Here is a 25,530-nt window from a genome sequence, read left to right on the forward strand (position 1 = left end):
TCCCTTGATAATTGTTCTGCACTCCAGAATGCTCCCCACCACTTTAGTCACATGCTGGATTATGGGTTGGCCTGAGCTACCATGCTGCGGCGTATTTTGTAACTGCGATCAAGGGGTCACCCAAATGTTAAATTGAACACTCATGCGCAAATATTGTTTCAGGTGGACGTTGCACAGGGCGATAAGGCGCAGCGCTCCGCCACGGCCGTAGTTACAGTTGCACAGAGAGAGTGATGTCCTTCCAGGAAAGCCCCCACTTGCACATGGGTAACTTCCTCAGGCTCTCTCTTCCCTCACCACTCCACTCCACTGCCTCTCGCTCTAAGCCCCCAAACTCTCCACCCACACTCGAGGACAGGGGGAGGGAGTGCAACATCAAAGAAGAGATGTCAAAAGAGCAGGATTCTCAGGCGCTGGTGTCTGACTGTCCTGCTGATTGTACTCCTGTTCACAAAGAGTTTGCGTGGGAATTATTGTTCTCATGACACCAAGATGTGCATTTCTACGGACAATAGAAATGTGGATAGTGCGAAAGTCAATAAAGGAAATGACACAAGAACTGAAGATATCCTGATGGGATGTGATGTCTATTTAGCGTGACTGTGGGTTTTTTCTTTCTTTTTAATAATTACCCATTCAAATTATGTAATCTGTAAACTCTCCCTTTTTTGTCTGTTATTTAGCATTTGAGGTACAAATCTAGTTAATCCGAGAAATCAGAAGTCATTGATGGATGCCAGACTTCAAACACAGTCTGGAAAAGTCTAGAATTTGGTTTAGATATTTGGGATCTGGATAAATCCTGGAAAACGTTAGTTAGAAATATTTCTGTGTTTTATTTCCTAGCACATGCTTTAAAACATCCATCCATACATACATACATACATACATCCATACATACATACATACATACATGCATACATAGCCAGTTCATTCTACCAACCAACCGTCTGTGGTATTTTTTTGGTTCTATGTCTTAAGCATGTAGAAATTTCTGTTATGTCAATGTCAAATTTGTTTTTAAAAACAACAGCAGTTGACCAAAGTGCTTCACATCATAACAGAACAAAACGATAAAAATAAAACTCAGAGATATTAAACAGCAACGGAACACAAATTGAGTAAAAGTACAAATTCATCCATCTGTGTGAACTTTGACCTAGAAAAAAATGTAAAGGAACCCAAAACTGTGACGATAACAAAAACATTGCGTCACATTCCTGTCTCTGCATAGGAACTTATTTACAACCTACCAAAGAATTTGAAACGGAGCAATTTCTTTGATATTAAGAATGAATAATTATGGGTGATGTCAGGTGTTACTTTATTTCACATCTTAGATTATTGAAGTGATTTTGAAGCTTTTCTGTTTCGCACAAAGTTGTGGGCCCATGGCGATTATGATAATGCAAAGCTGGGACTTGCTTTGAAAATCCTCTATTTCAAAGTTGAATCTTTTATGGATTCTTGTATTACTCCCAAAAGCACTGGCGGCCAGGAATGCAGATGATGAGAAGAAGTCCACAGTGTTTTCTAGGGCCTTTTTAATGATCTCTTCAGGATATGACTGAAGTTAATGAAATCTGTCCCACTGGGGCTTACCTTTGACCCCGAACTGAAAGGTTCTCACTCTGCTCTTTTCCATTTTACTGTCCTTGTTGCTGTGGATAGCTTTCAGTTTGTTGATGTTTCTTTCCCCTCATTGTTTTCCCAGGAAGGGGTGAAAGCTGCAGTGTGTGAGTGCGTGTGTGTGCCTGTGTGTGTTTAGTCCGTACAGTAATCTTGCCTTGGCAGCAACCCAGTGGAGTCTAGGTTTTACTTTTTATTCTTTTAGTTGTCCTGTGGTTCATTACAAGATGGCAGAAGCCTCTTCAGACGAGCGGTTTCAATATTATCTACCACATTTCGGAAAACATGGCGTGCCGACTTGTTTACGGTTTGGACGGACCTGTCATAATACTGCTGTGTATTGGATTTCAAAACAATTAAGCAAGAAGATCTTCGCTATAATGAATTACAAATGAAACCTTTTAAAATGTCTGTTCTGCAGATCTGGGTATTGCACCACTGTGGGCTGAAGTTGCCGCAAAAAGGAGCCACTCGTTCCCAGAGGAGGCACCAGCAAGCTGTTTGTGAGAGAGAAGCATGTATGCAAGCTTAGCACGAGAGAGCCCAGGCAGAGAGCCAAGAGCAACTCTGTGCTTTGCAGGATGTTATAAAAGTTGGAGCAACAGCTGATGTCTAAGGCCATGGCGGTGCACTGGTTCCCAACTCTGTGCTCAGACATCCCTGTCAAATTTGTCCTGGGAATTGGCAGACTCAACCTACCATGGAAAAGCAGTGAGAACAGTTGTAAAGCAAGACATGCGGCTAAAATGTCTAGCAGCCTGAATCAGAGCCTCTGAAAACATAAGAGCCATGAATGAGGAATGAAAGATGCTTAGGTCCTGGCCCCACGGACCCAGAATGAGCATAGAAAACAAAACAGAGATATGGATCTGCATTCCTCTTCGGGTAGATATCCAGAACAAGTGATATATAACCGCTGCCTTGCTATTTAAGGACTAACGGCATATCAGATTTTTCCCCAATAAAGGATTGCTGCTATTAACTACAAACATGCTCGACATACTCATGGAGAGCTCTAATGTTATTTCCCCTTTTGATTAATAACAGTCTATTTAAGGAATGGTAGCTTGTCTACTATTATTATTAGATTGTGTTGTTTAATAAGCTAAGAAGAGAAAAGCTCTTCAAGTCAGAGTAGCTAAATAAGGCATTATTATGGTAACATTTTCTTAGTAGACAATTTATTTCTAAAGTTTTGTTTATCATGACAAAGCAGATTTTTTAAATCATCTGGTCCAAAACATCATGTTAATGAAGTGAAATTACATTAGACTTATGTAGCACCTTAACTCAGACAATTTCCAAGGAAATCAGTTATTCCCATTCACACATTATTGGTGGCAAGCTATTTGATTGAAGCCATGGCTGCCCTGGGGCAGTCTGACAGAAGCAAGGCTGCCACATAGGCCAGATCGTTGAAGTGTTTTGCCCAAAGACACAACGGCAGATATGGACAGAGTGTAGGCTTGAGGCAGCAACCCACCGATTACAGGTTAAACTCCTACTGCTGTTGCATTGAGTTTCAGAAGTGTTGCTGAGGTTCTTGGCAACACTGAGGACCTTAGCAACACTTCTAACAGGAAAAGGTCAAATCGTGACCTTTCCACCACTGTGCTTGACAGTTGGTGTGAGATGTGCTTTTTTTTTTTTTTAGCCAACGCTACAGCTTACAGCCAACAACTCTTCACTGTTGCAGAAGTCTTGTGGTTTTTTCAGATGTAACTTTTGAAACCAGATGATTGCGTTTTAGATACTTTTGCTCTGCTTAGTAACATGCTTAAATCCAACCAGTTGTCTTATCAGTCATGCTGTGTTTAAAAGGAGGATAGATTCTTTTAAACTATAGTGAACCCCCACCTATTTGTGAAATTTTCTTTGGAACTTGACTCATAAAGCTTGCCTATTCACAGATTTTTTTTATTCTTGGTGTATATCTAAAATATTTAATGAAAAATACAGCTTGGGAAACACAAAAACGCTAGGCTCAATGCTACTTGAGCCTAGCGTTTGCAAAGCAGCAAATCTGGCAGCGGCGTTCATTTTTCTTGCCACTGACTGACTGTACCCCAAAAAGCGAAGATAAGTAAGACTGTAGATGTTAGCATCTGTAGTAGTGCTAAGACAGTTTGCACTGTCTGCATTAATGCGTGTTAAGGTATAATTGGTGTGGTGCTTTGTTGTTTTTAGAAGTGGTCTCAAGCATTTGCAGATTTCAGCTATTCGTAAGCAGTTGCAACCCTTAATCCTCTGTAAATACCAGGGGGTACGCAGTAGATCGAGATTTAGAAATGAATATGTTTTATAAATTGTAACTTTTATGCTGCTTACAGTTTATCAAGAAAGTTGGAACTAGATCTGCTAATGACATCCATTTCAGCTGTGCCTTAGGTGGTGTATATTTCAGCTGTTTATGTAATCGCAGCACTTTCAAAAAAGGATTATAAACCGCAACAAGTGGAGCTCCTATGATGAAATACAAACCATCATAAGAACAAATTAAAACTTTATGCTCTCTATGCACACGACACCCATACTGGATGGCATTTGTGAGAAATCTCCAAGTACAAATCCAGACTACCAGGGGGACTAAGGTAGATTTCAGCAATTTTAACCTTAAAGTACAAATGCACCAACATGCTGACCGAACCCAGCAAAGTCTCAGATGTCGATCATGTAGAAATCCACAGATAATTTGGCTGTTGATGGCATTCACGTCTTTTTCTTTCTTTCTTTTTCTTTCTCTCTTTCTGTCTATCTGTCTTTCTTTCTTTCTGTCTTGAATGAATGAACAGATAACAGGAAGGCTTAACTGAGTGCAGCAAAGTTGCTCAGTTTGATCCTTTTAAATATAAGGGGACTTAAAAATATTACATATTACAGTCATTACAATGACTGAGGGACAAGGACAAGATCAAGCAAATGTTTATAAACATATGTTAAGCTTTAAGGAATTGAAGTGCTTGGGAAGAGACATATGATAAATAATTGTATTCAACAGGGATGTCATGGCAATAGCCTGTCCAAACTCTAATACAGTTTTAATTTATAACTTGCCGAGCATTAGATTTTAGCTACAGCTCTGCCAAAACAACTAAAACTGAGACCAGTTGCATTGGAACCCTGGAAGAAAAACACTATATAAAATAAATCATAACTCGTGTCTGCGGCTAAAACCCAGCAGGCATTAATAAATACAAATATTCTCCTATCAAAACACAGAACCCAGCATTCGACTCCATGTAATCTGTGCTGCTCATTATAACAGAAAGGTCTGAATTTAAAACAGGATGAAATGCACCAAAACATTTAAAAGTGCAATTTGCTTCCAATTCAGGTTGATGTGATACACACCAAATTATTCAAAGTTGTGCCTTAGATTGTAAGTGTTGCAATTACACAGACTGATTCTGGGTGATAAAACGGTTTGTAAAAGACTCCTGTAAATCCCTAACTTTTCTTCAGCAAACACAGTTATTTGGCTGCTTGCCATGCTTCAGAGCAGGGGATTGTAACCCAATGCTGCTAATGCTGGAGCATTTAGATTTTTTTTTTTTCACTGAATAAATAATTTTATCTCTCAGACATTAGTCAGCCCTGGATTACATGACTAATCTAATTTAAGAAATGGCTGAATAAAGAGGATTATAATTACAAACCTGGGAAAAGAGGATGTTTTTGTCTCACCATGACAAGAACAAATTGAGTGCTACCCTTTGTAAGTTGAGTAAAAAGCTTTAAAAATTATCTTTTTATTACAATAACATAATTTTACACTGAGAACCTTTCCATTGACATACTGTATGACAATGTCTGTAATTACATTTTTGCAACTGAGATTGAGTATACTTTGTTCTAAAAAGGTTAAACAGCGGGGGAGCAATTATTGTGCCATGACATATTTTTATTAAAGATTATTTCACGGTGGAAGTTTCTCAAATTAAAGGTAGAAATGCATCTTCTGCATCTTCACTACTGCACAACTGCTGGCATCTGTGTAATGGTTTATGTAATTGATGTCAGAGAGAGTTGTTTTTAGAAATCAACTGCTGTTTTCTAACCTCAGTTAAATATAAATTAAAATTGCGATTTCTTTAGTTTTTTGCAGTGCCACTAAACAAAGAGATCAGAGCTGATTCCTTTTATAGAGTTAAGCCTGTGGCAGTTTTGTGGCTCTGAAAGCTGCTCATCATTGTTGAAAACCAGCTTCTTTTTACAAAAAGCCAATTAAATGGTGTGAATTGTTCTATGAGCCACAGAGAAGTGTCCACAACTTCCTCTTTGGATTTCTTTTTCTGGGCCAGAGGGGTTTGTACTGTCTGCTGTTTGTGTCAAGCACCAATACACACTCAGTGTGTGGGGGGCATACTTGTCTCAGCTGTAAGCCAACACTGGGAGGAGACTTTCCCTAAATAATTCCAGTTTTTTTAAAGAAATGTATGGATGTTTGTCTCTGTTGTTGCCAAAGGGCAAAACAAAAAATACAAAAGCAAAAATAAAAAAACAAAACCAAACAGCTCTCTACTTTTAAAATGTCAGTTTTCAAAAAAGAAACACAGCCTTGGTTTGGGCTTGATGTGAGTCATAGTGCATATTTGACATTATCCAGGGACTTTTTGAAAGAGCCTGGAGTGCAAAAGGTCAGGATTTTCTCAAACTACGGAGGACATGTAATCCTTTAATTGAAGGCAAAATACCAAAATCCTCCCCCTAACGCTGTAGTCTGAAAATAAAGACTCAAAATCAGAAAGTGAACTAGTGGCAAAATTAAAGACACTTTAGTTTATCAGAGTGTAAAGAGGTGGAGAGGGTACCGGGAGGGTGTCGAAGGTTAAGCAACCTCCGTCAGCTTCCCAGCATTGAGAAGCAAAGAACAACTGAATTGCATGTCAGCTAGACCTTTGCTTTCAGTCAACAAATTCCTGCCAGATTAGGCAACAGGCCACAGTTTCTGCCCAGTGCATCTTAAACACTGTGACAAACATTCCAGAGTGGAGACTTGACACATGACTTTTCTGTTTCTTCCAAACTTAAATGCTATTAAAACGAAGAATTTAAAAAAAAAAAAAAAACCTTTTCAGTGCGTTGCAAAAGTATTCACACCCCTATAAGTTTTGCACGTTTGTCACATTACAGTCACAAACTTCAGAAAATAGCGCATATTTGTGAAGTGAAGTCATCTTTTCCTGCCAAATGCTAATTTCTGCTGGAATGGCTAGTGAGTGTTTGAGCGTGTATTCTCAAGCCATGTTACAGATTTAATCCCCATTTACACGGAGCCGGCTTTCAGTGAAACCAAAACATGTTTGTTGTGATCCAGCCACTCATTTACACGTCTCCCGTGACCAAAGACTCACATGATTGCATCTGGACATCCCTAATGTGCAGTGACAGTTTTGATTCTATACATGTCCAGGGGTGTCAAACTCCAGTCCTCAAGGGCCGCTGTCCTGCAGTGTTTAGATGTGCCACAGGTAAAAAACAGTGGAATGAAATGGCTTAATTACCTCCTCCCTGTGTAGATCGGTTCTCCTGAGCCTCCTGACCTAATTATTCTTTTCAGGTGTGGTGCAGCAGAGGCACATCTAAAAGTTGCAGGACAGCGGCCCTTGAGGACTGGAGTTTGACACCCAGCCCATAGTTCAAAACTTGTCAACAACAGCTGTCTTGACCTATAGGTTTCTCCCACATGAGCTATGGACTTCAACTCCTCTTGCATTACTAGGCACCTCTTGATACTTTTTTTTAATGTCAAGGTTTGCCTACTCTGCCAGTTGAAGTGGAAAGCTATGTTTATGTTGCTTTGCAGTTGTGCCAAACCCCCCTTTTATTTTCAAATGCTGAATTGAACAGAACTCTGGGAGATATTTGGGGTTTGGAATATTTTTTTATAACCTAACAGTGCTTAAAGGACTCCCCAGCTTCTTTAACAAACCCCTCAGGCTTCATTGAATAGCTGTGTTTATGCTGAGACTGAATTACAGTTAGCTGATCCAGGTTTTATGTAGGTGTATCAGGAAAGTTGAACTGAATAAAACTGGACAGTGCCCTTTGAAAAGCATGTTGTTTTTTTCCCTTTCACTTTACAATTGTTTACTATTTTGTTTTGTTCCATCACATAAAGTCCCAATAAAAAACTTTGGGTTCATGGTTGTAACTTAACAAAATGCAAAGGCAATGCAGATCTATTAATTAACCACTTTTCTCACTTTTTTAGAAAATATTACTGCACAGCGAACTTCTTCTGAACATAAACTCCTCCGCATAGACCCCTGCTGAAATAAATATTGTCTCTCTTTGCCTCTCTTAGGGAGAAACTTCAACCTTGTGGCCAATTTCCTGAGGCGGCACTCCAATCTCAGATGTGTTGTCAAGCAGGGTATGTGACCTACATGTTTTTATGGACCCCCGTCCCATTTGAAATAATCAGAAATGGATCGTCTCAAAGGCTCATTTTCAGCCAAATTTCCCACAGAAAGAGCAAGTCATCTGCAGCTCTTGTGTTGATTTTTCTCCCCCCCACTTGTTTTTATGTCTTGTCCCTACCTGCTTAGGGTGCTGTTGAGAACAGGCAGCCGCTAAAATAGCCCCCTTGAGAGGCTACAGGGAGTGTGAGAGAGAGAGGAACTGTGCAACTGTCTATGGAGGGCAGTGGGAATCTATCTTCACGGCCCATATAGCGCCTGTGACCCTTGGTCACCTTTTCATGGGACCAACATGGTTCTCTTCCTGTCAGTAAAGTTAATATCTGCTCCCACAGGACGGAGGCCTGGATGTTGGGGCAACGGTGACCTGCTGCAGAGTAAAATGACGGGTTCTTTCAGCAGGTCCGTCACAGATCAAATTAGGCCTGGTCCTCTGGGGTCAAAGGTTGTGAAACTTGGTCTGTTGAGTTCACTACAGCCTACACATGTGGTTAGCTAACATCAAAACATGCAATTAGTTTTAAATTGCATTTGTAAGAAGTTCTTATTATAATTACATTCTGAAAGTTTGATAACAGTTGAAGAATGTTCATGTCAATAAGCAAGTTTTTCTTGGAAGTTTTATGTTCTTCTGCCTAAAAAGATTTTGAGAAATTTTTTAAATAATTTTTTTTACAGCTTTTAATTGTGCTTTAATTAATTCCATGCAGTTTAGCAATGAAAGAGCAAGAAAAAAATAACACCAAAATGGTCAAATAAGATTTCGTTTATTTACATTTTTATGGCTCATCTCATTTCTTCTTAAATTATGATCTTACCTATATTTGTATGTGAAGTCCTTCTCCACAAATATCTTCAACACTAGGACTCAGCACTGCCCCCTATCAGTGCGGCTCGGTACTTTCTGCATCACCTTGAGTATTTTCACTTTGGATGTATGGCCTATCAGTCTTAAATTCATTATATACACAAGACAGACTGTGGAACTTCAGCATGCATAGCGCATGAGTAATTCAAAACGTGTATTAGTGATATTAAGAGAGATGGCAATGGACATGCCTCAGCTGCTTGCATAAGCGCCTCCAGAGGTGAGACAGCAGGGCATAAATTTCAACATTTAGAAATGTTGAAATAATACACAAAAAAGTGCCTCCCCTGACTGGATGCCACTGCTAGATGCTCCTTCTCCTTCATTATTTCGCTGAATTTTTCCATTGCATCGGAACCTCTAGCAAATCAGCCCATGGCATCATGCTACCACCACCAGGCCAGATATTTGGCGCTGAGTTCTTAAGTTTGGAAGCTTCATCCTGACTAATCCAAAGATACTTGCTGTTTTTGTGGCTAACTAGCTCAGTGTTTGTCTTGTATTTATCTCCAGAATGCATTTGACTTGCTGAGTTGGGAGTTGCAAATTCAAGTCCATTGTAAAAGGTATCTCCTTAGGAGCAGGGGGGCTTATTTCTTGTTTGGCATTCTGCCTTTCAATGGTGAAGTGAAAGTGTTTTCTCTGTGGGCATTGGTGTGCCAGCAGTTTCCTGTTCATGGGATGCCTGCACTTGGGTGGTTGCTGTTTTTGTTTTTGAACATCAAAACTAATTTTCTTTGTTCAGAGGTCGACAGTTTAGGTCGGATAATTAAAACTTGGATGGAACAGGGTGTTCCAAAAAGACACTTATCCCAAAAACACATCAAAACTCATTTTGAAATCAAGAGATCAAGTTTCTTGAATGCGTTTCCCAAACCACGAACCTCAGTTCTGTTTAAAATGTGTTGTGTTCTCAAAAGCAGCAAACCTTTTCTGCCATGAATAGTGATCACTCATTCAGCAGGAATGAACCTGTTGAATGAGTGATGCCCAAGTGTACGAGAGAGGTGCAACAATCATCCAGATGGGATGTACTGATTATATTTGAGTCTGCATGCATTGTAATATAATGTGATTGTGGACTAGAAAAATCCACAATTAATTTATACTCATGCAGATTATTCTTATTTTATATTTCAACAAACTCGCTAAAAAAGAATGATACTTCAAATACATCGGTAAAACCCAAAAATTCAGTCCATTCAAGTTTCTTAGTGTTTTTCCCTGCTTTTTAAATAAATAATTTATTAGCTATTATGCATTTTAAATGTTCTATTCTCTTACTAAAAATGGTTTCAAATCTAAGGCAGATTTTGATAATAGGGTTCAAGTTTAAGGCAATGAAACAATACTGCAAAGCAGCAATATTTCAGATCTTCCAGCCACACATGAAACCCAGTTGTTGTTTTCTGATTAAAACCATAAAGCAGCATGAAATAGAAAAAAATGCAAACTTCCCTTTGAATTTGTGTACAATTAATGCATCATTAATAAAGGTGCACACATATCACAAACATATCTTCATGAAGAATTTATTGTAACCTATCTTGTCATCGTAACATTATCGTTGTTAAAATAGTTTTAAACTATGAAAACCCAAGCAAGGCCACAACCATTTTTACCTGAAAATCTGTTGGTACAAACCTTGTACAAGAACTCAACCTACTTTTAAGACTGAATCGCCAAAAACCTTGAAAACCTTTAGAGAATAATAAAAAAATGTATCAGCTCTGCAGGTGAAGTTGTTTTGAGAACCACAGATGCATCTTCTGCCTATTTGGGTAACTTGGTTTAGTGTACAATATATTTGAGCTCCTTTGATCAAAACAAGTCTAAACTCTGAATCCTTGAAGTCACCTGAAAGTTGTTTATACTATACTCAGTAAAAATGGGTCAGACTCTCTTCGAAAATGTTTGCTGTACTTATTTATTTGAGTTTAAAGGGGCAGTATTATGTACTGTCAGTTAAAAAATTTTATATATCAAACATGACTTTGCAATTTTACACCTTGAAATTGGCGTCTGTCTCGTTAAAAAGCTCCTACTTTTCCGAAACTATGTCTTCAATAAGTCATGACATGGTTCTCCCCCATAATGACATTTGCAACTGTTCTTAGGAGAAGTACTTTCTATGATGAGCTCAGCAGATGTGCTGTTAGTTCTACCAGCTGTTTGCTGTTTGTTTGCTGTTTGCTAATTGCTACTGCTGCTAGTCTGAAGGTGCTGATTGGGCGGCTGCAGGGGAGGAGAGCTCTGTAATGTAGAAGCTTGGAGGAGCTTTGTGGAAAAGGTGAAACTTAGAGAGCCAACGTTTAGACGCCTTGAACGGTTGTCACCAGAGATTAAAGGAACATATATGAAAGAAATAAAGTAACACTCCAGGTATGTTTTGATAAAGGGGTAACATTATAACATGATATAAAGCTCCTAAAAGTTGACTTTACATAAAACCCCCATTTAATGAGTTGTGTACACAAAGGTCTCCCTTTCATTAAAAATTGCTGTATTTTATTTGACCTTGTACCCCATTTTAAGAAGATTGGATTTTCCATCCATCATCTTTACCCGGTTGTTCATGCAGTGTCCTATGTGGGCTGGCTGCTATTTTCAGCAGTCATTGGGCAAGAGGTGGGATACACCTTGGATCTGGTCCAGGGACTTTGTGTGTCCCTGTCCATCAGGGGGACACACAACAGGACAAATAACCATGCACACACACACCAGTGTGACCAATTAACCTAAGCCGGAGAACCCATGCATTCATAAGGAGAACATGCAAACTTTTACTAAGATCTTACACTAAAAAGAAGAAACAAAAAAAACACTGGAGGGTTGCACATAATCATCCTGAGAGCTGCAGAAGGATTAGGGCTTTGGACACCTGGCCCTAAGGCAACATCTTAAAAACATCTTGGTCTTGAATGGCTGCAGTGCATGTTGCTCATGAACGATAGAATATTAAAATGAGTTATACTATCTGCAGACTTACTCTTCTTTTTTTAGAAGTTTGTAATTCAGAATAACGTTTGGATCTCCCGATCTCCTCAGTTTTCAAAAATCTTACTGAACAATAGGACTGCATGATATTGCTCTTCACTTTTCTCTTCCCCATCATCGCAGTGGATCCGCCGTTCTCCATGAGCGCTCTCATATTTGTTGCAAAGGTCTATTTCGGGTGAGGACATAAAAGGTGATGAGACCTTCTCTCTTGCTTATTGTTTCCAAGGAGATCGGAAGAACGGCATATTAAAACTAAGCAAATGCCGCATCTATGCAGTGTTTGCTATTGCGACCAACGCTGTCTGACTTGGAAAGAAGGGTTCGGACTTGTTTTATTAGTGCTTTCAGTTCTTGCCAGAAATTGTCACAAAGTTTTTTGCAGTAGTTGCGTAGACGTCTAATATTACACATACACATAGTTCATGTAAGTAATACTTCTCCTCCTCCACACATGAGGAAAATCATTGAAGAGGATTTAGAAAGGAAGGTTATGAGCAATGTAGCCCTCAACTAAAAGGTTACAGACAAAATTAATCAAACCGTAAAGTTAGAGATTCCTTCCTTTTATTTTTTAAAATCCTTTCTTGTGCTGGTTTTTCATTAACTTGCCATCATCAAAATTGTTTACTTGATGGAAGAGTCTAGCTTAGGTTTTACATTAATCTGTTTTTGTTTGATTTATATTGAAAAAATGTATATGGCGCCACATAAAACAAAATGAGTTTTTGAAGTGGACATATTTCCTTTTGAAATCAGTTTAACTGTAGGTTTAGTCCAAAACCCAGAGTTAATGTAAAAATGTAAACTATTTCTATGTTGTTTACTCAGCTCATAAAGTTCTGGATATATTTAAGCTCCCATTGTGTGATGAATAGTTTGTAGATGTTAATTCAAGCTTCTACCACAATTCCTCCTGTCTGACATGGACTGATAATTAGAGGTAAACCCACATTATTAAGATGTGTCCTGTTTCCCCGCCTGCTTTCAGATTTGCGTTTGTTTCCTGAACGATATGTCGTGTGTGTGAGCTGCCCAGAAGATGCCTCGGTGCACCATGGAAACCCGAGCCTGGCCGCGGTGAGTGCTGTTTATACTCCTCTATTTCCCCTTCCAGTTGCTTGGCAAAAAGTTCAGCATTGGTCTGTGTGTTATTATAGAGTTTCATTGCCAAATTGTGCTCTCCCTTTATGTATAGTGGTCTGCTTTACTACAGGACAGGGGGTTTGAACTCTTTTGGAGCATCTTGTAGACCTAGAAAAGAAAATACGAAGAGATTTGTGTCAAAATGTTCAGGGTCGCCTTTTTTGAGACTAAGTCTAACCTACCATGACCAAACATGAAACATTAATTACATTTTTATATTTTTATGTTGCTAAAAGAGAGATTTATCAAATTGTACCTAGCTAATTGCGAAGCTTTTCTACACTTCTAAGTTCATCTTGGCATTAAAGTCAGCCCTGATTGTTTCAGGAATTTCACATTTTGTCACGCTACAGCCACAAATGTTAATGTTTTGGGGGGAATTTTAAAGGATAGATCAAAACAAAGTAGTACGTCATTGTAAATTGAAATGAATCTTTGTTTCTAAAGCTTTTACAAATGAAAATCTAAAAAAATGCAGTGTTTTTGTATTTCATCCTCATCATGCTTCCAGTAAAGCCGTAAGTTTTTATTGGCAGTTTCCAATTGCCCATCCTGTCTTTCCAGAGTATGCCAGATTAGATGAAGACAGTCCGTTTAAATTTTGCCACTGATTCTCAATTGGATTAAGGTCTGGACTTTGACTGGACCCATTTAAAAACTAAAATGTTTTACCAATATTCAGTTTTCAGGGTTTTTCAGCCGCTGGCAGGTTTTCTGTCTGTATTTAACCACATCCATCGCCCCATCATCTCTGCTGATGAAAAACATTCCCACTGCATGATGCTGCCACCACTGTGGCTCACTGTAGGATTGGTGTCCTGTACATACCTTGTGGCAAAATGCAATTAGGACTTGCTGTGGCTTTTTTCTTGCCAATCTACCATAAAAGCCAGATCTGTGGAGGGCTAAACTACTTGTGGTTCAGTAAGTATTTTTAGATCCTTAAGTGTCATTATGACATCTTTCTTCCTTGCCTGTTTAAATGCTTGGCTTGTCAGTTTAGGGGGACAGCCATGCTTTGGTTGGTTCACAGTTAAGCCAAATTCTTTCCTTTTTCAGTGGAGGAAGAGAACAGAGCTCAGTAAGATGTTCAAACTTTGGAATTTGGTTTCATAAACCGAGGTCTTCACAAAACAGCTATGGCCTCTGTTTACGTGTTAGGTGACATATAAAGCCTGTTGTTTACCTGGGAGTTAAAGAGTCCATATACAAATGTCTTTAAAAATCTGAAAACCATTTATAAATTTATTTTGTGTTCATCTGTCATATAGAATCATATTAAAGGCGTTTGTGGTTGTGACACAATATAGATCATTTTAAGGGGCGTGAATACTTTTGTAAAGCACTTTAACTTGGGTGGATTAAAACAAGTAAACTGTCTTCACTATTAGTGTTTCAACAGAGATTTATTACATTAATTTTGCAGTCTAAAATGCTGTTTTTCCTTTTTAATATAATCTACTGTCCTATGGTCAGTGTATATTTGATCCTTAAAGCCCCCCTGAGTATTTTGGGAATTGGCAGTGGAGCCTCTCACCTTGGCACAGACATCGCACCGCCTTCCCATCCCATGATAAGTGGCCTGTTATTTTTCTGTGAGGGATTTTTATTTAGATTTTTTTTTTTTTTTAAATACCTCAGCCTTTTCCGCAGCTCGACTTCCAATGAAAGCAGCGATTGTAATATTTTTGTCAAGCTGCATAGTCGTTGACGAAGAGTTCAGATTGTGTAACCAATTTTCCAGTTCAAGGAGGCATTGCTGTCGATTGCGTTTCTCTGCTCAGGATGTGGTACTCTGGGATCATACAGTACAAGCAGAGGGAATTGGAGGGTGGGAGTTTTGTGGTGGGGCTCTCACTAGCTCAGCCGTGTTTGTGAGGGAAAGATACCAGACAGAGAGGCACAAGGATTTTCACATGACAAAAGGAATCATTTGTTCACTTCCTCTTGCTCTATTCTTGACTTGAAATGCACGTCAAAAATCAGAATTCTCTTGTAAACTATAATAATGTTGCTGTCTAAGATGAATGTGGTCTTTGGAGCTTCTTTCAGACTTGATCTTGTTTTTGAAAGTCTGTAATCCCACAATACTTGAGAGCATTTGCATGTGAGGCTTCAAAAAAAAAAGAAAAACTTTTCTGCTTTTTTTTTTTTATTTTACCACATTTGCGTGTTTAAAGAAGTTTCAGGTTTGTCAGGATTCAGTTTGTGTGACTTGCAGAAGAAAAACTGTAACCACAGTGGAAATGTAGACAAATGAGAACATTTTATAAGGTCAGAGGAGCTGAGTTGTGAAGGAACTGAGGTAACATCATGGCATCCATCGCGGATCCTTTTCATGTAGGATTACTGTGCACTCCCATCCTCTTCTGGGACAAAGTAGCGTTTTTGTTTTTTCCTGGCTGTGAGTCTGTTGAGACAAATTTAATTTCCATTTGACAAGAACAAAATACTAGACTTTATTTAAATTCCTGTCTGTTAAATGCATCAAGTTGGGACTTTCAGCATGTTGTTTTTTTTTTCAAGTTTTACTTCATTGAACTTTCTTTAGGTGTTCTATGCAAAAAGGCATTACATTTTGTTTCTCTCCACAAGCATCGGTGACGAGTTTCCAACTGCTGTTCTGTTCAGCAACTTTTGGATGCTTCCTTGCTCCAACGCACCTGAATCAAAATTTTTAATTACTTCCTTGGCATGCCAACAAGTTTTGCAAAGACCTGGTAACTTGATTCGAGTGTGTAGGAGAGCCTGGATTCTTCCAAAGGTTGTAGGACAGTGGCACTCCAGGACTGCAGTTGCAGACGGGCATTTGGTGAGATATAATAGTTGAAGTGTTGCGTGTTGAAGCTGTGCTGTTACACACCTGGCCAGATGAGTGTACTTTAACTTATATGATTAGGCCTGTCACGGTAAAAACTTTTGCTGGACGATAAATTGTCCCAGAGCTTATTGCGATAAACGATAACATTGTTGTTTTGAGAACATTTTCAAGTAAAATAATAGTAATAATGGTATGAAAATGCAACAACACATTCTTAAAGATTGATCAACTTTAAATTTTATCGAACTTTTAAACCATGGAGCTGGAATCATTTTGAATATCCAAATAAATGTAGAAAAAAACAGAAACAACAAATATAATAAATTACGACATCTCTATAAACACATTTTTCTTTCAAAAAATAGGGACAATTGAGACCAAAACACCAGACTGGAGACTTTTATCAGTTTTTGGTAAAAAGAGAGAAAAAAAGGGTGAAACAATAAATCAAGCAAATGAAAATTATTGAGTTTCTTTTAATTTATCATGCGGTTAATTGATTTGTTTATTGCGACAGGCCTACCTACACTGCCCTCACTGCATGTGAATATTTAGTGATTGAGTTGGGGGCATTGCTTAATAATGAAGAAAGGAAGATTAGGATTAAAACATTATCTAAGCTTAAACTTGGAAGAAAGAAATTCAAAGGTCAATAATTAAACCCAAAAGCACAAATCAACTCCGCTTCATTTGAGTCAGTATGAATGAATGTCATTTCATCCAGTTTAAAGCGTGGACATTTACTCAGCATTTTCATTTGTTTCATAGGTAAAATTTAGATGTTCTTGCAGACATCAGCTTGTTTTAAACCAATGACAATACTGAAGCTTTAGTTGGTCAGAAACTTTCATCTTCCCCTCTTGGACATCTAACTTTAGGTCTCCTCCCTGTTTATTTTTCCAACTTGGAACTGGAACATTTTCTTACTTCACACATGCAGAACAAAAGGATAGGACAAAACAGCAGAATAAGTACTTATCCAGTTTTAGTACTGCTTTAAAATATCTCAGTATAACAGTACTTTGAAAGCTTTGAACACACTGCTGGCATTGCTTCTCTGTTAAACAACCTACAAATACAATCCCACTCTGCATCACAATCACTGTCACATGACCAAATAAATATCACGACCCCTCCTGAAACACAAAGAGCAACAAAATGAAAGTAAACATTGACATTACATTGGACCAGTTTTACTTAGCAGACTAATACCGATGTGTTAAAAACTGACCAATACAGGATTTAATGGAGATATATCTTGCAACCCTACTGTTAATTGCTGTTCTCAAAGAGAAAATGGAATCATCTATTTTTAGTAGAGATACATCAGCATTTTCCTAAACCAATTCGCCTAAAAAACTCTGACCTCTGTGATTCTGTGTTGCTCTAACTAATGCCAAACTTCCACTTCTCTTCACTCCCCAACTGTTACACAGATGGCCAGTGCTCATCTCACCGCTTTACTAATTGAATCTGTAGGACTCCTCTCATGTAGACAGCTGTCTTTTTGTTTAGTACGTGATTGGATGTCGGCTCTAAATCGGTTTCTCTGGACTCTGTCAGCAGTTCTTAAGTTGTCATGCGCAGCCTCTCTTGTTTAACAGATAGAAACCAATGGTTTGTCAGGAACAGTTGAACTATCCAGCAAATGCTTTGGTTTCAGCACAGCGATGCCTTTAAAGCTGTGACAGAGATGTCTGGAGTTTAGAGAAGTCAATCTTGACATCTATATTAGCCAGATGCACTCAGTCTGTTATGACCTAGAAACCTTTAAACAACTGTGGCTCAGAAAAGGTTGAAGCTTTCAGACTGCTTTATTTTGCAGACGACAGTGGGAGGCAAACAAGAGGTTTTGTGTGTTACCAGATTTTATTGTTTTGTTTTTTTTTCTTCTTGACTTTTTGAAAATTTCAAGTCCCCTCATGAGAAGTTGCTTGTGAGTCAGCCCGCAGTGAAGGAGGGCAGTATGGGAAGGAAAGAGCTTGTTTAGGATTGTCGATGTTTTGTAGTCAGGCAAAGAGTGGGCAGCTGAGGTGAGCGCCGTGCTGCGCCGCAGAAGTTTGGATCAAAGGGAGCACAGATGTGTTTCCAGACCCCCCCGCCCCGCTCCGTCCTCTTCTGAGCTCTGGACGAGGCTTTGTGTTTATTCATGACCTCAGCACGGCTCTGTTTCTCGCAGCTCCCAACAGCTAGCTGCAGCCGTTTCCCAAACCTCCGGGATCTACCCATCTCCTCTTCTAGGTCAAATACACGGGTGGGATCTCTCGCAATACAACGTTAAGTCCCTTTGATTCCACTCGGCCTTTTGATGTTTTCTCTGATTTTTCTCAAAGTGCAAACAGTTAACAGCTCTTGCTAATCCATCCCCATGGGTGGATCCAAAAACTTTAGTCATTGTTGGAGGATAAGAGCTGTCCTCTGTTTTACACAAGTCGGTGCCCATGCTTGTTGACTTTGTTGCAGAGAAGATGTGGTGAGCTTAGACAAACATGGCATGGTTTTCTTTATGGGAGAAGGGTGGGTGTAGGATGATTGGTGGAATGTGTGGAATAAATTTGCGAACATCTCGGCAGGAGGTATTTCTGCCTGGAAGGCTGGTGTTTTTGTTTCTTGGTGCCAGTTTGAAGGTTTTATAAACGTGGCTTTCTCGTGGAAAGAATAACTCAGTATTTAGATGATTTGAGGGACTCAGGCATTTCATGTTGATGTGAGTTATTATCTCTCCAACGATGATGAGTGAGTAATTGGATTTACGGGATAAAATCTGACTGGCTTTTTGTGTGTTAGGCGAGATGTAAAGATTTTGGGTAATCCAAGAACAAACAACCTTGTTTCCACTATTTTACTGTAGATGAGAGACAGTGGGCGCTCCCCACGCTGACAATGCTTTTGATTTACTATGATGAGGGGTTTTTTTTTATTTTTTATGGTTGTTTCAGGTTTCAGACAAATTTGCAATGCCCCTATGCTTGACTGAAAAGGTTTAGTCTTATTTAAAAGTCGTTGCTTGTCCGTTTGCATTAAGAAACAATCAGACATAATAACATCACTTTTAATCAGCCTTTATAATCTGTGAAATTTCCATAATTTGGCAATGACACATTTCTATGTTGTTTTTTTTATTGTACTTCACAAATGTGGTGAAAAGGAAAGTCAGAAGAAAAAACCATTTGCAGTTTTCAGCTTAGGGAATATTAGGGAAGCACACATAGAGGGAGATGCTCTGGTCAGATGTATGGAGCTGCGTGTAGATTAACTTTTTGATCTGCATGCAAATTAAACTCCTACGTGGCTGAAAAGGAACATTGTACTTCAGCCTAAACACACCAGCCCAACCTTGAAACACGGTGGCTGCAGCGTCATGCTGTGTGGGAGAGTTTTTATTGTGCAGTGTATGAGAGTCTTGTCAAAGTTGATAGAAAGATTGATGGTGATAAAGACAAGACCTGTCCAATCTGATTGAGCTTGTTATTCTGCAAAGATCGGGCAAAATTGTCAGTTCCTAAATGTTTAAATGCAGCAAAAGGCAGATTTGCATCTATAGACTCATTCAATAGATTAGAATATTATTTATTGTAAGAACTTTATCACTAAGTGAGACATATTATGCATGTTAATTCTATGCAGATGGATGTTTGAATCCCTTAATTTCTGTTGGTTTTTTTGCTTGCAGTTAATGAAAACTTGGGATTAAAAGAGGCTCATTGGAACTTGTTTTCTAATTTATTGAATATGACTGTACAGTCTTTAATTCAGAAGGTTGCATAAATTCACTCTGCACCTTTCAGATGTTTCTCTACACCATTTATTGGACCACATATCTCTTTCCTTCTGCTTCACAATCATGCACTGATTTGCATTAGTTAATTTTATGAAATCCCATCATACTTCTGCTTCCGTTGTTTCTGTGTGGAGTTTGCATGTCCGCCTCTGGGTTCTGTCTGGACACTCCACTTCCTCCCAGTGTCCAAAGACACTCTTGTGTGATTAATTGGTCTCCCTGAATAGCCCTTAGGTACGACTGCATGTTTGCGTCTTTGTTTGTCTGGTGTGCCTCTGTGTAATCCATGAGAAAGCCAGTCATTGCAGCAGTGGAGTGTTTTAGATCAGTCGGACCGTTTTGCCGGCTCACTGCATTACTTCAAGTGCAGCTGCATTACAAGATAACCAACATAATCCCCCGCTGTCTGTACTCCTGCCTTATCTGAGGTGACAGAGGAGAAACTGGTGTTTTTATGGAGTATCTGCTTGGTTATCTTTTTGAAGTTGCTTCCAGGAGCCATTAAGAGCTGGGTCAAGTTATAAGAGCGTGTACCAGCATCCCTTTAAACCAAATAATTCATCGTCTCTGCTCTCGCTGCCCTTTTGCCAGGCTTATCTTTACAAACTGACATCCAGATGTGCTGCCTTGTTGCAGCTGCTCTGGTGGAGCTTCAGGGAGTTTGGATGTGTAGAAGCTGCAGTGGACATTTTTACTGCCTGTCACTGTTGCTATTCATAGGACTCTCCAGCTATCCAACTAATTTCCCTACAGTACAGTTTTATCCTTGAGGCTTATAATAAAGACAATGTTGCCCGATCTCTTTCTTTCAGACTTCCAGACTTTTGGCGCAGATAAATTAGCTGCCCAATAAATCGGTGCATCCCTAACTGTATCCAATTGAGAATCTGTTGGAAACTTTGAAAATTGCTGTTAATGGATGCTTGCCATCCAATCTGATTGAGCTTGCTCTGTTTTGCAAAGAAGAATGTGCACATTTTTTGATGTGGAGATATGCATAGCAGGTAGAGACATCATTTTCCTTCCATTTAGGTTCAGGGTATGAAAACTTTACGGTGGTGGACATTGAAATTATAAAAGTGCATACAATAATATCCACTTGGGGAAGGAAGATCAAAACTTTGAAACGAAGCAATCTGATTGGGTAAAAGGAACACCGGATACGTTGTTTACAATCTTGACTTTCAGGGTCAACGGCAGACAAGAATAATTTAAGCATTGCCTCCTTCTGTCGATTTAATCCTCTTTATTTCTTTTTTTTTTTTTTGTCTGCCTCGTACATCCGACCTTCCTCTGTTCGTCCCTCTTCCTTTCCAAGACTCGGTTCTTTCACTCTCTTGTTCTTTTGAAGTCTCCCCGACAGGAACAGAACAACTCTAAACTTTCCCAGGGAGCCTCCCTTTGGCTCCTTGTTGATTTTTCTTTCAAGTTCACGTTCAAACAGGATTTATTCATATTAAACAGCCGATAATGCATATCAAGGCCTCACAATGCTGATTGTGGCCTCACGTTTTGCACTTTCTTGCCTGTTGCTGTTGTCGGGGTGGGTTTGCGAGTGTGTGGGCGAATGCAAGTTTGTACGTGTGTCCCTGCCGCCAGTCCAAAGGCCAGCTGTAGCTCTGGCTTCCGAGTGAGAGCAGAGAGTGAAGCGCTGCCCACACTGAAAAATGAGTCTGCTCTTGCACAAAGAGCAGCTTGTGGACAGCTTCCTGTGTGAGGATTCTTACTCTTGTGGGTATGTTGATGAGACGTCTGAGGTCAGGCGGTGTGACTTTGGGAGGTGCCTCTGCTTTTGTTGTGCTCCTCTCCAAACACTCTTTTCTTATTCTGCCTGTCTCTTTTCCTTCCTTTTTTACTTCTCCTCCTTCGTTACTCTCCCTCCGCCCGGCCTCTTTAGTCTCTCTGCAGTTACTAGGTTTCAGCATCCAGCGCTAAGCCACAATCCTCCATCTCACTCCTGCAGCTTGGGGCAATTACTCCTTTTCTCTTGCGTTGTCACTGGTATCGTGTTTGTGGAAGTGGACCTTAATGATTTTTCATCCTGCTTTAGAAACAACTGGCGGACGCCAGCACTCACCACATCGGCTTTCCCCGTCTTAAAGAGCACATTGATCATTTTACGAACCAGTTTATAGGAGGGCAATGATCTGAGAAATGGTCGATATTAAATAAACATGGCGGCCACTCTGTTGAGTTTTCCCAGATTAAACGTCCGTGTGGTTTCTTTTCCCCGCTGTGACAGTCCATCGTTTCCAGTCATGAAAGGGACACGGATATGCAAGTTGCATTGTCATCTTGCCCTGAATTGTTGTCCACAGTGAAGTAACCTCACTCGTATTGGCTGATTCGCTACTAATGCCTTTTGGTAAAACCCTGATTTTTATGTTTCTTTCATCACAGCGGTTAAATTTTCCACTTATCAGTTCAATTTCTTAAATTTTAGCGGTGGGTCACATTTCTAATAACATGTCCTGCAAAAGTATTCACATCCCACATTTTTTTTTATGCTACAGCCACAAACGTCAATATACTTTAGGAGGATTTTATGTGATAAAACCAACTAGTGCATAATAAAAGCTCTACAGCGCGGCTGTCCTGCAACTTCTGGATTTATCCTCACCTGGTTCAAATTCTGTAAATAATAATAATAAAAAAAATGAAGCTCCTTTTGCTGTCCAATTATTGATTGATTAAAAAATAATCAACAGATCACGACGACACTGCATAGATGTTTTTCTAACTGCATCCTTTGCTACAAATGATCGAGCGTACACTAAAAGAATGCTTTCAATGCATTTTAGACAATAAAATGTTTGTATTCTTATTTTAAAAAAGGAATTGAATGATCTATTTGCATTTTCTTTTGTATTTCTAATATTGTATAAAATAAGCTGAAGTGGTTAAATGAGAAATTAGCAGTTTGCCAATATTTTTTTTTTCTCATTAATCGCCACAATCACTGAAATAATTAATGCCGTCAAAACGTGAATCTCAAGTCTTCTGCAGGTTCTCTCCTAGGATTGATTTGTATTTAGCTTCATTTGTCTTTCCATCTAGTCTGACCAGTTTCCCTTTCACTGCTCAAGAAAAGATGAGATTCTCCCACCCGAGCTGTGCTTCTCTGCAGCTCCTCCAGAGTTACTATGAGCCTCTTTTCTGCTTCGCTGCTTAATGATCCTTTTCAAGCCCTGGCAGTTTATGGGGGCGGCTTTGTTTTGTTTGGTTTGCAGTCGTGACCGACTCTTTCCATTTACGGATAGTAGATTTCCACAGCTCTGTGAGATTTTCAAAGCGTGGGAACTTGTTTTATATCCTAAGACCTGCTTTAAACTTTTGCAACTGGTAATTAGGTGACTTTTGAAGGTAATTACTTGCACTGGAATTACCAGATTCAGATTTTTAATTTGCATTGTGTTCGACCGTCGCATAAAGTCATGACTAAGTGGTTGTAATGTGACAAAATGTGAAAAGTTCACTGGGTACGAATACTTCTGCAATTCTCTAATAATAGAACGATCTACCACTGGCTCGTTCCCAGTCTCAAATGGCCCTGCTAGCACACTGTGCCCTTATTATTGCAATTAATTTACAACAAACTGACAGACTCTCTACCTCCAAGTTCTGGTCAATTTACTACCAGCATCTTCTGTTCTCTCATAAAACTGGAGTCTGTTCTCGGTCAGCCAAGGAAAAAAACATGTGATTAACCTTCATTAGTGGCCCGTTGAGGGCACATGTTGGTGAGATCCAATTTTTGGCTTGTTCCGTGTTCTGCCTCAGAGGTTCCCCCTCTCTACTATGTGGAGTTATTAAACTTTCACCCCAAGTTTAACCCTTTAGGGAGCTTGTTATGAGCTTTTTCTGCCATTCGAATGAAGTTATGATTATACTTATTTCCCTTCCTCGCCACAACGCGTTTACATGTCCTCCTTCCATCAGGGGATGCCGCCAGCTAAATCCTCTTTGTTTACACCTTTTCTGTTTGTCCTTTCTAGACTGAGCTGAGTGAGCAAACCAGATCAGAATATTTTTCCAGTGTGGGAGAAACCCGAGAGCTTTTACGCAGCCCGAGAAAAACAAAGAAGACTGTGCTTCAAACGATGTAAGTATGATCTAATGCTTTCCAACCCCACCAGTCAAAGAGGACACTCACACAATGTTTGTTCCTATGCTTTTAACTCTTTTTTTTTTTTTTTTGCAGAGCCAAACAAGCTTGTGTGCAGCAAGAGATCTGTGGTTCCACGACTGAGATGCAGCAGATGGAGCGGAGTGGCTTTCCCAAAAAACAGGGACTTGAAGGTAAAGCCGGGGAGGCAGAATCGAGACCAGAGGCCCTGCCCAGGTCTGAACTGAACGCACCCATGGAGGCAAACCACAGGGTGCCTTGCAGCGATGCCTTAATTGAGCCTGAGGCTGAAGTACGGTCTTCTCAAAGGCAGAAACACGAGGCAGAGAGTGAAATAACACAGAAGACCAGCAAGAGGTGCGAGACCAGGGAAGATCCTGGCTCGCAGCTGGCCAAGAAAACGTGCCTTGGAAGCTGTTCAGCCCCAGCGCAAATCCACTCCACCTCGCAAACACTCAACCATAACCTCCCTCCCCTGCTGCCACTTCCTCCAGTCGGAGCGATGGCAAACTCCAAGGCTTTCCCTGTCTCCGAGTGCAAGAAAACCACACTGGAAGTAGAGCTGCTTACTCCAGGGAAACAGGCCCAGAGGCTCCTCCTCGCAAGCAATAACACAGCAAAGACAAACCAAAACAGGCCAGCCGCAAGTCTGAGGGGCCTATCTGTCAAGCCCGCATCCTCGGGCTCCTCTATTGGTTCCAGATCCGCGTTCGGAGAGGAGGGGAGTGAAAACGTGCCCAGAACCTCGAGATTACGACGAACGAAGAGGTCCTGAGAGGGAGAGGAAAGCTGAAGTAAAGATCCCTGACGCCACGGAGATACAGATTTTATTCTGTCGGGCTGAAAGCTTGCAGCTCATGTGGTCTCTTTAGTCGGCTTTACTTGTTATTTTTAACATGTTGTTCTTGTGACTCGCATCAAATGCTAACTGCTTAGTGTCGGTTCAGACTTGAGCGTTACAGTATTCTCTTGACAAATACCAAAAACAGGCCGGTGCCTCTCCCGTTTTTTAGGAGCGGCAATCCAGAGATTTCTGCAAATGGAAGTAGAAAACCTTTATTGGAGAATAGATTTTGGTTTTATGTTAAAGATCAGGGATTTGAGACAGGCAGGAGCCGCGCAGTACGTCATGGCTTTCAGTCTGAAGCGCTGGCTCCTACGCGTCTGAAAAGTGTCCAGTATCCCCGCCGAAGCTCTGATGTGATTGATGGCAGTTTCCAGACTTATTTCATCACCCCATTCTTATTTTGGGTTGACTTCAGTCGCTTACATTTAACCTAATCCATCGCTCCTGAGCAATTGAAGGTGGTACATTGTAAAAGTATTCACACCCCTTGAGCTTTTACACATTTTCTTATGTGTTTTGTCGGGATTTTATATGATAGACCAACATAAAGTAAGGCTGTGAAGTTACAAGATAGCAGTATTATTATTATTTTTTTTCCTTTTTGCAAAAACAATAAAAAAAATCTGAAAAGTTTGTTGTCCTTTTGTATTTGGACCCTTTTGTTCCGACATCTCTAAATGAAACTCGGCGCAATCGCCTTCAGAAGTTCTCAAAGTAGCAAAAAGTTACCTGTGTTTAACTTAGGCTCTGTTGCACAGAGGTAACTGAGCCTGCTCAGTCAGATTAGGTGGAAAGCATCTGTGATGTCAGAGATCTCAAGATTTAGGTCTGGACTTTGACTGGTCCATTCTAATCCATGAATGTGTTTTGACTGAAGCCGTTCCAAACCTCCT

General features: G+C 39.9%; 1 protein-coding gene across 5 annotated transcripts in view; it reads left to right on the forward strand.

Moving 5' to 3' along the window:
- The window catches only part of slx4ip (SLX4 interacting protein), a 44,211-nt gene extending 18,941 nt beyond the window's left edge, over window positions 1-25,270 (forward strand). For 4 of the 5 annotated variants that reach the window (XM_007551525.2, XM_016671213.1, XM_016671212.1 and 1 more), the window contains 4 exons: window positions 7,937-8,005; window positions 12,908-12,996; window positions 23,660-23,766; window positions 23,866-25,270. In XM_007551525.2, the coding sequence (XP_007551587.1) occupies window positions 7,937-8,005; window positions 12,908-12,996; window positions 23,660-23,766; window positions 23,866-24,565 (965 nt within the window). In that variant the 3' untranslated portion in view covers window positions 24,566-25,270. The remainder of the gene's footprint in view (window positions 1-7,936; window positions 8,006-12,907; window positions 12,997-23,659; window positions 23,767-23,865) is intronic. The other variant, XM_007551527.2, reaches the window with a different exon arrangement.
- Window positions 25,271-25,530: the final 260 nt, after the last annotated feature.

This window comes from Poecilia formosa, unplaced genomic scaffold, assembly GCF_000485575.1.
Source record: "Poecilia formosa unplaced genomic scaffold, Poecilia_formosa-5.1.2 Scaffold42, whole genome shotgun sequence".
NCBI classification, from domain to species: Eukaryota; Metazoa; Chordata; class Actinopteri; order Cyprinodontiformes; family Poeciliidae; genus Poecilia; species Poecilia formosa.